Source organism: Mycteria americana, chromosome 4 (assembly GCF_035582795.1).
Source record: "Mycteria americana isolate JAX WOST 10 ecotype Jacksonville Zoo and Gardens chromosome 4, USCA_MyAme_1.0, whole genome shotgun sequence".
Classification (NCBI taxonomy): domain Eukaryota; kingdom Metazoa; phylum Chordata; class Aves; order Ciconiiformes; family Ciconiidae; genus Mycteria; species Mycteria americana.
Genome location: NC_134368.1, coordinates 89725383 through 89741005, shown reverse-complemented (window position 1 = coordinate 89741005; position 15623 = coordinate 89725383). Strand labels below are relative to the sequence as shown.

General features: G+C 44.6%; 2 protein-coding genes across 2 annotated transcripts in view; both read left to right on the top strand.

Moving 5' to 3' along the window:
* The first annotated feature begins 570 nt into the window (after positions 1-570).
* CCNG2 (cyclin G2) lies at positions 571-7833 on the top strand. Its single transcript, XM_075501282.1, has 8 exons — positions 571-849; positions 1036-1173; positions 2144-2281; positions 3342-3592; positions 3770-3848; positions 3928-4026; positions 4940-5145; positions 5669-7833. Exons 2-8 carry the CDS (start codon positions 1063-1065, stop codon positions 5799-5801), a joined length of 1017 nt encoding a protein of 338 aa, XP_075357397.1. The 5' UTR covers positions 571-849; positions 1036-1062; the 3' UTR covers positions 5802-7833.
* Positions 7834-8006: 173 nt separating this feature from the next.
* The window catches only part of LOC142409574 (C-X-C motif chemokine 2-like), a 38528-nt gene continuing 30911 nt past the window's right edge, over positions 8007-15623 (top strand). The window contains exons 1-2 of the mRNA XM_075501283.1: positions 8007-10790; positions 11435-11570. The gene's annotated coding sequence lies outside the window, so the exon portion shown is untranslated. The remainder of the gene's footprint in view (positions 10791-11434; positions 11571-15623) is intronic.

Below are 15623 nucleotides of genomic sequence, written 5' to 3'. Positions count from 1 at the left end.
CCGCAGCCCCCCCTCCGCCCGCAGGGCTCTGTCACGGTTGCTAAGGCCCGCAGATGTAGGCGGGGCAGAGGTAGAACTCGCCCGGCCAATCCGGGGAGACCCATCCTCTGTCGGCGGCCAATCGCTGCCGGTTACACACCCCGCGGGGTGGGGAAAGGGAAGGGAAGGGGGAAGGCGCGCTGCCGGCCAATCAGCGGCTGGGGAGCGCGGACCAATCAGAGCGGGGGAGGGTTTGGGCGGACTTTTTAAAACAGGTCAGCCGCCACAGGGGCGCCGCGCTCCGGCCCTTTAAAGGAGTGCTGCGTCCGTCCTTGTCTCCCTCCGCCGCGACCTAGCACTTGCTCCCTCCGGAGGAGCGCGGTTCTGCCACGCTTCCCGTCGAGCGGGAGTGCCTCTGGATGGTTGCCTCGTTGCCCTGACCTCCGGGCCCTCTTGGGGCACCGCTAGGGTGGGCGGCTGGAAGCGGACTATTTGACTTCTCCGCGGCGCCTCACCGGCCGGGCCTAGCAGGGAGCGCTCCGCGCGGGGCCATCTGCGGGCCGCCAGAACAAAAACAAGGGGGCGGGGCCGCGCCGCCTCCATTTTGATGCGGGGCTGGGGCGGCGGCGGCTGTGGGGGGCCGGGGATGGTGCCGCTGCCGTGGGCATCGCCGTGACTCGCTGGGGGAGGCGAGCGGGGCCCGCCGCGGGCGGGGGCGCAGGCGGCCCTGCCTGGATGCGGGGGCAGCGGCGGAGCCGACCCGCGGCCCTGCGGTGACGGGAGCCGGCCTCGCCTCCCCCTCCCCGCCGCGGAGGAAGCGAGCGGTGAGGGCCGCGGGGGGGGCCCGGTGCCCCCTCACCACCGCCCCGGGTGAGTGTGCCGGCAGGGCCGGGCTGCCCCTTCCTTGAGGCGTCCTGTCGCGTTCCTTTGTTCGCCTCCCCGGTGCTGGGGGGGTTTCCCCCCCGGGGGAGAGGGGACGCCCGGCTCCCTTTGTCCGGCGGGGGGGGGCGGGGGGGGGAAGCTGCCCGCTGTTGACGATGTGTGTCTGCCGTGAAGGGAAAGGCTCCGGAGGCAGGGGAGAAGATGAGCAGTGAGGCGTTGTGGCTTTCCAAGCAGCTGAATCTCCACCTGGAGCAGGAGGGGCGGTTTCAGCCCCGCGAGAAGGGGCTCAGCCTCATCGAGTGCGCCGCTGAGGTGAGGGGGGACCGGGGTGGGCGCGGAGGGAGGAGGCAGCTCCTCAGGGCAGGAAATACGTGTTGTAAACCAGCTCCCAGCTAGAAGGGAGACGTGCCTTAACTTCGGAAAGTTAACTCCTTCCTCTGTAAACGCCACTTGCCCTCCCTTTTATCTTAACTCTGCCTTAACCTGTAGTTATTAATATACACTACCTTATCAAAGAACTGTGATCTACAGGGCAAATAAAATATTTAGGCGTTTAATATCGATTGTTTAAACTTCGAGTGAATACAGAAGCGAGAGAAGTATATTATTTTCATCTCGGGAGCTTTGTGCCACTGCAGGAAAGCTGGGATTTCAAGTAGGCAATTAACAACTGGGGAAATGACCAGCTTTTCATTAGCAAGGTCTAGGGAAATGAACCTAGAAACAGGCAGTGTTTAACAGCAAAAAATAAATTAAGCATAAACGTTTCCACATTAATGACCGAGTTCCTGACTGAGTTTAGGGCAGGCTTACATTCCTTTGGATGCTCATGAGTTTTTTTGGAAAAGGCCTTAATGTTTAACCAAAAAAGTCTGTGAAATCAGTCTGCTTGTTTCTTTTGAAAGCAGAAGTTTTGTCGCTTAAATATTGACATGCAGGCAGAGAGGAGAATAAGCCGAGTTTGGTCATCTCTGTTTCCTTAAGGTCAGGAGTCACTGTGTATGCATGCACTTGGTAAATATTGTCTTAAAATAACAAGTGCGTACTTCGAAGTGTGATTGTGCCGGGTATGAGACTTAGGACCTGGCTGTAATCCATGTACCTTGGGTGTGTTTTGAGTCGCAGGTATCTAAATTATTTTTTTAAGTTAAGAGAAATAAAGTATTTATGGGAAAAAAGACTTGCTTCCCTTTGATCTAAGTAAAAGATGACTTAGGGAGTGAGTGGTCACAGTCATCACTGCTGCCACTGAATAACTTTGACTTTGCTTCTCTTGCCATAGAATGAAAGTACTCTGTGTCCGAGACAAAGGAATGCCAAGGTGGAAGATCTTTGGAGTCTGACCAACTTTTTCGGTTTTGCGACTGAAACGTTTGTTTTGGCTGTTAATATTCTGGACAGATTCTTGGCTCTTATGAAGGTATTTTGGGGGGGAGAGGACTTGCTATAGTGTCAGCTGGGAATATGCGAGCTTCCTGTGAACTTCCTTGTCTGACAAAAGGGGAAGGTTGTAAACTAGGAGATAACTGTGGCTATTTACTCATTCTATGCTAGCAACATTTCTGAAGTCCTCCTTTGTAAACTTGAAGTTGATACAGTTCTTGCATGAAAGATGAGCTTACATGGCTGTGATTTATTACCTATTTTATAGTATGGCCTCTTTTTACCTGTAAAAGCAAGTAGCAACAGGGTTTCTTTCCTCTAAGTCGTCTGTAGCCTTTACCACATAGACGTAAAAGACTAAGAAAGGAGGAATTAAGAAGGAACAAAACAATTTGTGTTAGACTTTTTCTAGGTACTGTGTTAATGCTTAGTTTAGTCCTGGAACTAATACCAAATTAACATTCCTGATTGTTTTTATTTTCGTATTTGTGCTGCTTTGTGGCAGACAATTTGAACCTAAACCAGTTCCCCGTTATTAAGTTGGCAGAAAAACTAAAGTTGCATCAGTTCTCTGGTCTGACTGTCCTTGAGGTTGCACAAAATGTTATGCTGCTACATGGGAGAGAATAGCAGAGGTAGGAACAAATTGTGGAGGATAGGACTGCCTAGAACAGGCTCAGGCTGGATTTGTATAGGCTTTAAATGAGAGTAAGTGAGCGCTGCCACTTGGAGAAGCGGGGTATTACAGTTCTCACTGCAATTTATTTGTTAATGTAGTGATGTGGAACGATTTCAATAGAGGGTGCTCAGCTGTTGAACTTCACTTTCTCTGACTTAGCTGTGGCAGATTGATACTGCTTTATTGGCTCTGCCAGCTGCGTTTTGCTGGAACTTAAGTGATGAAACTAGTTATGACTAGGTGAGGTGTATGAGCTGACTGATGTCAGGTCTAGCTGAGATAAGCAAATCTCTTTCTATTGAACTGTGAATATTCAAAACAGCTCACCTAGGCTGGGTGAGCTGTTGGTGTTGCGGTTTGATAAGCGTGGTGTTTATGGAGGGGGGGAAGTATTCACAGTGCTTCCTCTTCTTTTTAGGTGAAACCGAAGCATTTATCTTGCATTGGAGTTTGTTGTTTCCAGCTGGCTGCCCGAGTAGTTGAAGAAGAATGCAATATTCCATCTGCTCATGAGATAATCCGAATCAGCCAATGTAAATGCACTGTGTCCGACCTGAAACGGATGGAAAAGATAATTTCAGAAAAGTTGCACTTTGAATTTAAAGCTACTACTGCCTTAACCTTCTTGCACTTGTACCATACTATTGTACTCCGTCATACCTCAGAAAGGTGTGTTGAGTTGCACGTTGGTGGTGGTCTATATGTTTGCTAAGCCCTTTTTCTCTTTGGTTGCCTCTTAAATGATTATGGCCTGGGCTGTAGAGGAGGCAGCTCCTTAGTTTTTACTTCCTGACAAAAGTGAATGCTTGTTGATAACAAATGCTTCTTCTCTTGGGTGTCTTACAGGAAAGAAGTATTGAATCTCGACAAATTGGAAGCACAGCTAAAAGCTTGCAACTGTCGTTTAGTCTTTTCTAAAGCAAAAGTAAGTAGAAGTAGCTTGCTTTGACTTCTGAGAAGGTTTTGATTTGTGTCATGTTGAGTGGTGTTTTTTGTGCTTCTAGCCATCTGTCTTGGCCTTGTGCCTTCTCACTCTAGAAGTTCAGACTTTGAAATCGGTTGAGCTGTTTGAGATCCTTCTGCGTGTTCAAAAGCATTCTAAGGTAAATATTTTCTGTGGATTGTTTTTGCAGTTGTTGGGACTGGTGCAGTTAACGATGTACAATGTTACATTTAAGGGACCCCTGCTGTTGGTGTGCAATCTTTACAGGTACTGTTTAGCATCAGCCGAAATGAGCAATGAAATGGGTCTGTAAGCATCTGTTTGCAACTCTTGTAACTAACATGGTTTCATTGTTAGAATGCCAAATACAAAAAACCTGCTGCTTAGAGAATGAGCTCAGGTAGTCATTTCGTGCTGGCACATCTTGGCAGCTGCTGGGCAAGCAAAAAGATTATGGTTTAAAAAACTAGCTTAAATATATAAAATGAGAAGAAATGCTGACCTAATGCCTACACAATACGTGTTTTAACAAGCAGCTGATGTAACTTGTACAGTTCTAGCTGTATGTTCTAGAGAAACTTCCAATTGGTTCGTAGGACTACAATGACTGCTGGGCTGGCTATTCTTTTTGCCTGAGTAACTAACATAAGATTTATAGCTTCTAGCTGTGTGATGTGTAAATTGATGGTCTAAACCAAGCTTTTCACTCTTCTTGTCAAATTGAACTAACCCAGTTTCTTGGGGGTTGGAAGTAGTTCCTTAAAATATGAGCTCATTCCTTTTTAAAATGGAACAATGTTGGTTTCATTTTTCCTTTGGAAGTGATAATGAAAATGTTAACAGCAACTGGCAGGCAAACTGTCAGTTCAAACTTCAGTATGGACATTTCTAGGAGGTGTATAGGAGTTCACCTTCAAAAGCAGCCCAACTTTGACAAAAGTATTGCAGTTACGACTCACTTAGATCTTGACTGACATTTTTTCAAGTGTTTTCCGAGAAGGTAAAATGGAGGGAGGGGTTTTCTTTAGAGTCTGTGTGTAATAGACTAAATAGGTGGTTCTTCTGCTTTTCAGATAAGTGATAGTGACCTACTTTACTGGAGGGAACTGGTCTCAAAATGCCTAGCAGATTATTCTTCTCCTGAATGTTGCAAGCCTGATCATAAAAAGCTGGTTTGGATTGTTTCAAGACGTACAGCCCAGAATCTACAGAACAGTTACTATAGTGTTCCTGAGCTGCCAACGATACCAGAAGGTGGATGTTTCAATGAAAGTGAGAGGTTGGTAAAACTTATCCCAGGTGGTTAACTTGTTGGGAATTCTCATTTTCTGGAAATACTAGGAATTCTCATTCTGGAAATATTAATGGCAACTCTGTATAACTAGGGTTATTCAGGACTACTTGGAAAAAAAATGCTAACTTTGAAAATACTGGTGGACTTAAAATACATCTTAAACAGAAGAAAAAAAGAGGAACTGTCATTGTGGTGTTCAAAAAGTACAAATGCTTTGTGGGGTGGGGGGAGGCATTCCTTTTTTAAGGCAGAGAGGCTTACAAAGCATTTAAGTCTTGTAAAGTAATTTATATTTGATATCTTGAACACTGACTTCTTGGTTGGCAGGAGATTTTTGGCATTAGGAGAAAAGAAATTGTACGTTGTTGTGATTGAAGCCTTGGTGCTGAGAAGTGTTTAGGTCTGGGATGTTATACTAGGAACAGAACAGCTACAGGATTGAGCAGGACTTTCCCACTTTCAAGGGATTGTGCTTTGTTTAAATTACCTTTCCTACTGTTCCTTCTAGTGATGACTCCTGTGAAGATATGAGCAGCGGAGAAGAAAGCCTTAGCAGTTCTCCTCCGAGTGATCTGGAAGGCACCTTCTTCTTTGAACTCAAACCTAAAATGAAGTGGCAAACTCTTAGCTATCGGTCTTAGCATTAAGTCTCGACTGTATCAGGTTGAGATTTTTAATGCACCGTAGAGTCTTTTGGCAATAATAAATGAGGTGGTAATCTGTAAATTGTATTAAGGCAAGAATTGCTGTGGTATATCAATACTTTAAATGCCTGCCTTGGTTTTTTTTTGTTGTTGCAATTTTAAGGAAGAAAAAAAAAATCTTTCAGGTTCCCAGTTCAGCAAAAAAGTTCATGTATAGTTCTGTTGTCAACACGTGTAAATGTAGTCCTGTACCTGGTGGTCCAAAATGGTTAGCAGCTAAACACACTAGCAGTGTGCCCTGGCAGCAATGAAGGCTGACAGCATACTGGGCTGTATTAACAGGAGCATTGCCAATAGATTGAGGGAAGTAGGTTTTTGCCTGAAGTTGGCATTCATTCTCATTTGGAACAGTGTCCAGTTTTGGGCTCAAGACGTTGATCAACTTGTGCAAGTCCAACAGGAAGCTGCCAAGATGGTTAAGCGATTTGGGGCACAGGACCTGTGAGGAGAGGCTAAGCGAAGTGAGCTTATTCAGCCGGGCAAAGTGGCCTTTGAGGGGGAAAATGGGGTTGAACAGCAGCCTTTTGGTATCGAAGAGGAGGCTGCTGAGGAGGAGATGATTTCGGGGTCTTGACTGAGAAGCATGGAGCAAGAATAAGAGGCTTTCATTAAATGGAAATGTGAAGTTCTCAGTTAATGGGAGAAGCTTGCTCCATGGGGACAGCCCAGCATGGGGGAGTGGTCCAAGTAGGGCTGTGCCGTCTTAGTTTTGGGAGGTTCTTGGGATTCAACATGACAAAACCCTGAGCTTGGTTTGACCCTGCTTTGAGCAGGAGGTTGGACTAGGGTCCTCTTGAGGGCACCTCCAGCCTTTAGTATTTTGGGATTAGATCAAATTGGCTGAGTAGGTTATGTGGACTGATACGTATGCATAGTACCAGGCTGAAATTATTTACTGTCAAATGGGCCAAATACTGAAACTGCTTTAATGCTTTACGTGCTGTGCTCCTTTTCAGCAGGATCTTGAGTTGTGTACTCCCAGTAGATTTTTTTGTAAAGCTTGTTTTTTATAAGCTTCAGGAATCCCTGTTTCACAACAGGAGTATGCATGGCAAGAAGGAGGTTTCCAGTCAGTACTAGTTTTCACTAAAGGATAGTATAAAGTGTGTGGCAGGGAGCGATTTCATATTTCTTTAATACAGATGTTTTTACACTGAAATTCACATAGTAGACTTCAGTGTGTTTAAAATCTTAACTGTTAACATGTCAATCCATATTATTAGCTTAGACTTATTAACATGGTAAATCTTGGTAAGTCTACATTCCTTTTAATATTTAAGCCTTGTAGTTGTTTTTCAGTATATTCATGTTATTGATTGAGTCATATTCAGACTTGTTTGCATGCTTATGTAAAGCAGTTAGTGCAGGAAAAGTTGATATTATGCAGTAATATCAGGTAAATGTGATGTTGATGAAGTAGTTAATGTAATGGTTTTTTCTGAACTTCTTTTATTGAAGCACAAACTGAAGTATGATTGCCTTTCTCCATATTGAGAATGTGGCTAGGTAGCAAGCGGACTAATTAGCTCAGAATAATGGTGTGAAGTGTGGTGCCAGAGTAGAAACGAAGGAGCAAACGAGCTAAAGGCTGTTTTGTAGATGCAAGCATTGTTTTAGAATGGTGAGAGCGGTGCTGTAAGTTCATAACTGTTATGTGATTTCAGTTTTATAAAAATACAAAAAGTTTACAAAAATGTATATAAAAATGTAAATGAAAAAATGTACAGAAAAAATTTAAAACAAAAAACGAGCAGAAAATACTGTATTTTTCTACGTTATGTGTAACTTTTTGTAGGTATGTTGCATGTAGATAGTAATTTATTGTGTACTCTGTATGATATAAATACTGTACATCTGAAGACTTCTTACTGCAAGTCTCTGCGCCTGGAAGCTCACTTCTGAAATGGAGTACTTTGGTTGCAGGTAACAAACCTACTGAGTCTTGTTTCAGTTGAGAACAAAAATAAACCAAGTGCTGTATTTGTTAACTGGTGTGAGTTACAGTTGGTTACTGGAAGCTTTTGGCTTGCCTTTTTTTTGCTCTTTAGTTTGTATGGTACTGCAGCTGTGTTCCGGCTTCCCCAGGAGTTCTGGTGAGCAGTGCTAGCTTAACGGCTGGACTCGATGTTAAAGGACTTTTCCAACCTAAACGATTCTATGATTCTAGAAAAAGGAGAGACTTCTGTGTGGCTTGCTACTAGATGTGAATCTCTTCTCAGCGGTGCTCCTATCAGTTTTTTAGCAGCTAGTGTGAGGTATCCTCTGCTTATCACTCGGCTGCAGCTGGGCTCTGTCGTGCTGGGATGAGTGTTGTGAATGGCGCATTTGCACGTTGGCAAATGGGAGCTCCCGCTAGTGCTTAAGTTACGGGTTGTTACAGGCAAAGTGTTCTGGGGTTTGCTGGATTTGTGGTGGCTGCTCTTCTCAGTCTTCTGAGTGAAACCTGGTCTCAGGATGTGTCTGCACCTTGGCAATCCAAAACACCTACAATAACTCATCAAAGAGAAACTTGAGCTTGTTTCCTTTTTGTCTCATCCTGCCCACCTTGCCAAAGTATTTCCAAATGGTGCTTGTGTTGCAAAAATTAAGGAATAAGGGGCTATAAATGGTTCTTGCTGGACTGATGTTCCCAGCCCTAGAAAGACTGAAAGAGGGAGCCAGGACCTGCACTCAGCTACCTGCTGAGATGGCTGTAAGCATCACAATAGGCCTATTGCACCTTGTAGCTTGGTATGGATCTTCCCTCTTTTTGTCCTTTCTTGTGTAACGGATGGAGTGAGAGAAAGCACATAGGTGCTGCCTCTGCCAGCCCAGCCAGCTCTGGCCGCTGCTGCTGTGAAGGGAAATCCTGCCTCAGATATTCCAACACTGGGGCACTGTGTGTAGGCTGGGGCTGGGAATGAATAGGGTGCTGTGAGGTGACAGAGTGCTGTCACTTGTTGGCAGGGAGCATGTGTGGGAAGAATAGGGCCACTGCTACTGTTAAAATAATCCTCACTTTTTTCTTTGTGGCCTTCATAGCTACTTTTTTAAGTACAGGAACACACTACGAGGCTTCTCACTTCCCACATACAACAGATGAGAGATGGACACTTGATATTCTGAAGTTCTGTATGAAATTCCCTTCTAACTCACACATACCACTGAAAGTCAATTGTGTAATGGAACTGTTCATCTTTGAAACACGCACTATAATGTTTTAAGAGCAATGGCTTCCTTGCTGTCAGTTATGATGGCTTTGAACATGAAAGTTACTGCAGCAAAGATGTTCAGCTTCTACTTGAAAGGTGCCCACTCGGGTCGCTTCAGTACAGCAACCACGTTGCTCGGGAGTTGGCAGATAATGCGTGTGCTGTGTAGGCGGGCTGTTACCAAGCTAGGAAGCCATGGGCAATGTCCCTGGGTTTAGTAACAGCTTGTGAGATTAGTCTGTTTAATAAAGCTTGAGGTGTACTGTTCAGCCCCTTTCAAGTTTGTCCCAGCATGAAAAGAAAATCGCTTGCAAAAACATTGTCAGGTTTACTTCTGTGGTTTGATAATTTAGGCTCAACTTTGATCTGGCTGGGTCAGATAGCTGTGTATCCCACAAAGGAGGTTTGCCTGGCTTTGTTCAAAGAATGGGGCTTTTGGTGGTCAGCTTGTTTTTAATAGCAGAGGTGTGCGTGGTTTTTAAATGCTGTTTTGGGCTTTCTTGTACCACGAGGTGAAACTTTGAACGCTTGCAGTCTTAAGAGTTTAAATATGTGCTCATTTTCATAACTGCCTCGTCAGGAAGCCTGGTTTGGGTGGGGGCTGAGGGGGCTGAAAGGGAATGTTTCTGTAGGGAAGACATCCCCTGGGACAGCTCCTAGCTGTACGGTTTCTGTATGAGCTCTGGGATGTTACTCCCTGTGCCTTTGCGGGGTAGCGTGTTGCCTAACCTATTTAAAGCGTAGAGCTGAAAGTTCTCATCAGTGTAAATGAGCCCTGGTTTCCGAGAGGATCTCAAGATGTTGCCATACTGTTCACCTGCTCTCCTGTGGCTGAATTGGGCCGCAAGGGATCAGTAGCAGAACTGCTTCTGTTCCTAGTGAATTGTCATTCCATAATTAAATAATAATGGCCTTTTAAACAGTAAACTTGACTTCTCTCCACTCGATTACGTAACAAGTGACATGGAGCAATAAAAATCTTTCAGCATAAATTAGTTGGTGTGTTCAGGCCCTGGTCTTGAACAGCTCCCCATTTTTTCTGGTGGAGTAAGTGATGTGTTTCTGTTGGTCAGTGCTTAGAGCAGGCTCTGTGCTGGACTGTAGCATGAAAGGCTGAACCATACAGTAAAGGAAACAGTTGATTGAGAAGACAGCGCTGCCTCACAATCTCATACCATTCTTTGCTTGCTTGTGAAGGGGCTGGACTAATAGGTGAATAGCTTATTCTTGTGATATCTGTTAGCTATTGGGGCTTTGAAGCTCAGCGAAATGTGAATTAGTAGATAGCGGGGCAAGACTAGAAACCAGCTTCTGCAGTTTCCAGTTCACAGTACATTGCTTAGGGCCTTGAACAAGGGAAAATGTCTGTGTTTCCATTTCTGAACAATGTCTAACTCGCAGCTGCTGTCTTCAGCTCTCTAAAAACTTGATGCATGTGAGACAGATGACTCAGAAAAGATTTTTAAGGATTTACTCCAGGGACCAGCAAAATGTGCTTTGCTAGCATACGTGTTCAGAGAGCAAGGTCTGTTTTGCTGTGTGCAAGTTAGTGGATATGTTTACACGTGAGCAGCAGTTCCACCATCACTGGGGAGAAACTGGGCAGGAGAGATAAATAGGAGTGGATGTGTAAGTATAGCTGAGCAAAGCCTGTGCTGGGTGTTCTTGTTTAACTGAACTGCAAACCTTGTTAACAGCAAAACTCATGGTTTTGACTTCAGGTCTCGACTGTCAGGTTTGGAGTTCTTGCTCTGAATTCCTGTTGTGTGAAAGCTTTTCTGGAAAAGTCAGAATATAGATGAGAATGCCTAACACATGTGCTGACAAAACTGCCATTACTAACTAGCCTCTTCACAAAATGGCCACTGTTTTTGCTCAAGCAGAGAGCCCAGTAGTGTAAACCGAGAGTAGTTAGTGGTGGAGATAAGAGTGGAAGTCATCAGTTGGGACAGCTGAGAGAAACTGCATGTAATAATAAAACATTAGACTAGGAGATGTTAGACAGCCCTAACTATGGTCTCTGTCTACTGTGTATCAGATGAGCAGATAATCAGTATTGTTTATCTTCTAATACATGTTGTAACTGTGGTGTGTCACGTAGCCTTACTTCACGGCTTAAGCCTGTAAGTGTCTACTGTAGTGCATATACTAAAAGGAGGAAGTTGCCATAACAACTGAATGAAATCAATTAGAGTAATAAGCAATTAAAATCTCATCCCTAGTGTTGCATAAACATAGCATTTTCCTCATGAATTATTAGTAATCTTGCCTCTAGACCTGTATGTTCTGTTCCTGATTTGCAATCTCAATTTTTGAATTAACGAAGCATTTCATTTCTCCTTCAAAAGGTGCTGGTGGGTTGTTTTTTTTTTTCTGCAGCAAGTACGTCTTCATCAGAAAGATGTGAACGCTATTAAACCATCTAAATGAAGGAAGCAGTTGTGACGGGATTTCCAGAGCACTTGGCGCTGGCTTCATTCCCACCCAGCGAAGTCAATGGGAGAACTAGCCTATGGTGAGAAATTTTGTCCTGGACCTAGAAAGGCAAATGTAACTCCTTCCTCTGTCACATGCTTCCTCCTTGACCTTCCGTGTCTTTCTGAATCCCTTTGTTCCCCCTCAGTAGAACAAAGATAGGAATAGCTCCTTACTGTATTTCTCAGTTGTCAAGGATAAATCAGCTGAATACACAGAACTACATAGCTGTTGTGGGAAGATGGGATGCATAAGGGCCCATGAGAAACGAGGACTTGCAGACTTTGGCAGGAGTGGAGCTAGGCAACCTGTTTCTTCTCAGTGGGGCATTTCAGTGCTCCTATATAAGGATGTGCCTAGGCAGGGATTCACACTCACATGTGATGTTCCCTTTGCTAGCATGGCAGGATGGGGGTTATGACCAGTTGATAACATCCCCCATCTGCCCCGGTTGCTGTGGGAGGAGGTATTCAGCATTTTCCAAGTACAGATACCCTCTGTTTGCTGGGAAGGTCCTGTGCTGTGCCTTGAAGGTTACCATTTCTTTAACAGCCTTGTGTGTGCACCTAGAGCTTTGCCCACTGTGTTATCCGTGTGTATGTGGACCAAGCTCAAGAGAGTTGCAGTTGTGCAAGTTACGCAACGGTGGAAATGCAACATCTCTGTTTACTTTGCAAGGGCCTGTATGCTTGTTGTCTGAGGATTTCACGTAGCTGAGAGTAAAATGTTTCAAAGGTTAGAGTTGAATTTATAATCCCAAGTCCCCAGGGAATTTTGGAAAAACATTACTGTGGTCTAAATAGCAATCTTCTTATGTACAGTGACTGAGCCAGGGATCTAGCAAGTCTTTTTCATCCAGAGCTCAATTATTAACTATGTTAGGAGCAAAAGGACCTGAAGTGATCCCTGGTTTTGGTTTGCTGTCCTGCCAAGATTACAAAAGCAAAGGCCGGTAATCCGCTGGTTTGTGCTGCAGATGCTCAGAAGGTAGGTGCGGCTTGTGCCAACTCCTTGCCCAAGACGTTGGCACGGTGTCAGGCAAATAGGAGGGGAAAGCTGTTCTGTGACAAACAGCAAAGTAGTGTGCTCCTCCCTCACTGTGTCAGGAGAGCAAAGGGACCCTGCAGGTCCCAGCTGATGCTCTTTGCTCCCACAGCAGCTGCGTGCTGTCCCTCACTCAAACCATGCTGTAAGCAGCAATTTTGGTGTATTGCTCATGAGGCAGAGACCTTCTCTTCCTGGAATGCCACTTAGCAAATTCAGCAGTGCCGTCTTACCAGAGGCACTGTCCAGTGCATCCAGAGGTCATCTGTCTGATGCCTTTTGCTTTTCTAAGCTTTTATTGTTCCATTAAATGTAATCCTGCCACATTTATCCTGTCTGGGCAATCGCAAAAAGCCACACACTCAATCCTGTACATGTGACATGAGCTACTTAGATCAGTTGTGAAATCAAATGTGGCTCTGTTGAAGAAATTTGGTTTTGTTCTATTCTCAGGATGTGTGCTTTGGGTTACCTCCACAGCCTACCATTGCCACTGCTATGCACTGTCATACAACACATACAGCACAAGAATGCCCAGTCATATAACATGTCAAATGCTTGTTCATAGTGAGCTGAGTGCTAGACAGCTATTATGTGTGTTTATCATTTGGATGGGAGATGCCTTTGCCCAAGGTATGTTAGACGGGGGAATGTTTTCTGAAAATAATCCCTGGTGTGAACATTTGGCATGAGTGCTGGCTTCCATCTGAGCATCTGGGTCCTGAGGTGTTCTTATCGGGATGAACACAGCACCTCTCATGGATTTGCTCAAAAGTATGGTTAGAAATTAGTACCATTTTCTTTTCTCCACAACTTTTTCCAAACAAGGTAGCTGTAGTATTAATATTGGGACGGTAGTAAAAAGATTCTTTCTTAGATTTTACATTCCTGTGGCTTGCTATTAAGGCTGATTTTGGGGTAACTGGCAAAGACTCAATTTTTATGGGCAGCCTGTGGACGATTCTTAAAGTATGTACCATGCCTGAAATATCCAAATGGGGGGAAATGCACTTCCACTCTTCTTCCACATGGTTTGGTTCAGGAGCTGATGAAGACAAGGGTCAGTGCAGAAGATGTTTTTCCAGTGACAAGCACAACATTGAGGCTTTCTGGTTTGCAGTGAGACAGTGTAGAAAATGGTTGAATACTGGTGATCTTAGACAAGTTTCTAACAGGAACAGACCATTTTGTTTTTTCCCTTGGCAGCCTATAGGATTATTTTGGTTTTCTAGAGGAGGGTTTTAGAGGCAGGGAGGTTGGATTTGTCTTTCCACTCTGCAGCTATACGTCTGTCTTTGCATTCATAAAAAGGAAGAGGGAAGGAGAAGAAAGAATACTGTGCTAAGTGTTGGATCTTACTCGTAACATCTTTGTATATCAGTTGTGTACTGATACAGTCACTGCTTGCAGGTAAGTTTCCTAAGCCTGTGTGACTGTGGTTTTCTAGAAGAGGGCCCATCTTTTTTGCTGTCATCCATGGCTGTTAAGCGTATGTGGTTTCCTGCAGACTGGAAAGGTTGGTTAAGGCGTTTGACTGGCATAAAGATGATATGGGCTGGGTTCCTGGCTTTGTCTTGGGTTTTCAACATGACTTTTGAGTAACTGCTGTCCCACCCTATAGAAATTTAGCTAATGGTTGTCCCATTTGCAAAATGAGAATGATTATCTCCCCCTATCTTTTTTTGTGCTTGGCATGTTACTGCAGTGAACCCAGTGCTGTGCGCTTACTTGCTGTGTATGTAGTGTATCTTATTTCCATTTGTGTATAGCAGTCTCACCTGGTATCTTCAGATACAGCTAAATAGAAAAGATCACTAGAATTAAGGGCTGTTTTGTTGGCTATAATAATGTCTGGTTTCTTATCCTCTCATCTACTAGCTGATTTAATAAACAAGAACTTACCTGTGGTGGTAGCTTAGCACTCTTCTCAGATCTCCAGGATGAATATGGATTAATTCCTTCCAGGGGAATAACAGCGGCTTTAACTTGCACTGGTGTCTAATCTCTGCAACAGTGCCTCTGCTTCTCTGCTTTCTTCAAGTAACCTGGCAGCAACACTTGACTCCTGAGCACCTACAGCCAAGTGTAATCCTTCAGCTTTTCTTCTCTGGATTGATTTAGCATCAGAGCTTTCAGTCCACAGCTCCTGGTTACATGTCACTGTGCATGCTTCGGTGTTTCCCTCGTCTGCCTTTCAACTCCTCCAGCAAGGTGGTCCTGGAGGCAAAATCTCAGTCTGGGTGGACATTGATGCTCACTGGCCCAGAGCCTCCAGCCAGATTCAGCTACCAAAGACATCAGGAGCTGGGGCTAGTGCTGTTTTTGTCCCTTGCTTCCTTTCTTCCCCAGGGACTATTTCAGCACTCCTAGGACATGAGGACCTGAGAGAGCAAAACCAAAACAGCTGACTAGGGGCTTAGCAGGGCCAAGCCTGCTGCCCAGCTCACTAGCTTTTATGATAATGGGGTCCTCAGGGTGCAGCAGGCAGCTTTCACTCAGCAGGGGATTTGGCTCAGGATATTTGCTGATAAGCTTTGATCTCGCCAGGCCATAGTTACAAAGCAGAAAAGCCATTGCATCTTAGATGTGTGGTTGAAGAAGAAACAGGCAATTAACCTGTCTGATGATCAGAGAATGGTACTGTAGAAAGAGGGGACCTTTTTATTCCTAATTCACTGATCAGATAGGCTGCTGGCAGCTGCACATGCAGTAAGCATGTATTCACAACTGTAAGTTGGGGCAATTAGATGCGATTACGCAGAAAGTGGGACCAGCCATTCCCGTGCAGAATGCTGCTATTCAATGTCTGGGTTTAGAAAACATTTCTTTAGGATATCATCTCTCTCTCCCTGAATGAACCATTTTGGATCCCTCTCTTTAGTTTCTCCAAAAACAGATGATGTCTGTCTGAGACAGTGACTGCAAATGGCTCAGCCGTGTCCTATTAGTTCCTTTAGGATGACCTGTAATTCCTTTAGGGGGGACCTTTAGTTGCAGAGGCTGCTGGATGTGTACAGTTATATGGATATGCCCTGCTATTAAAAGCAAT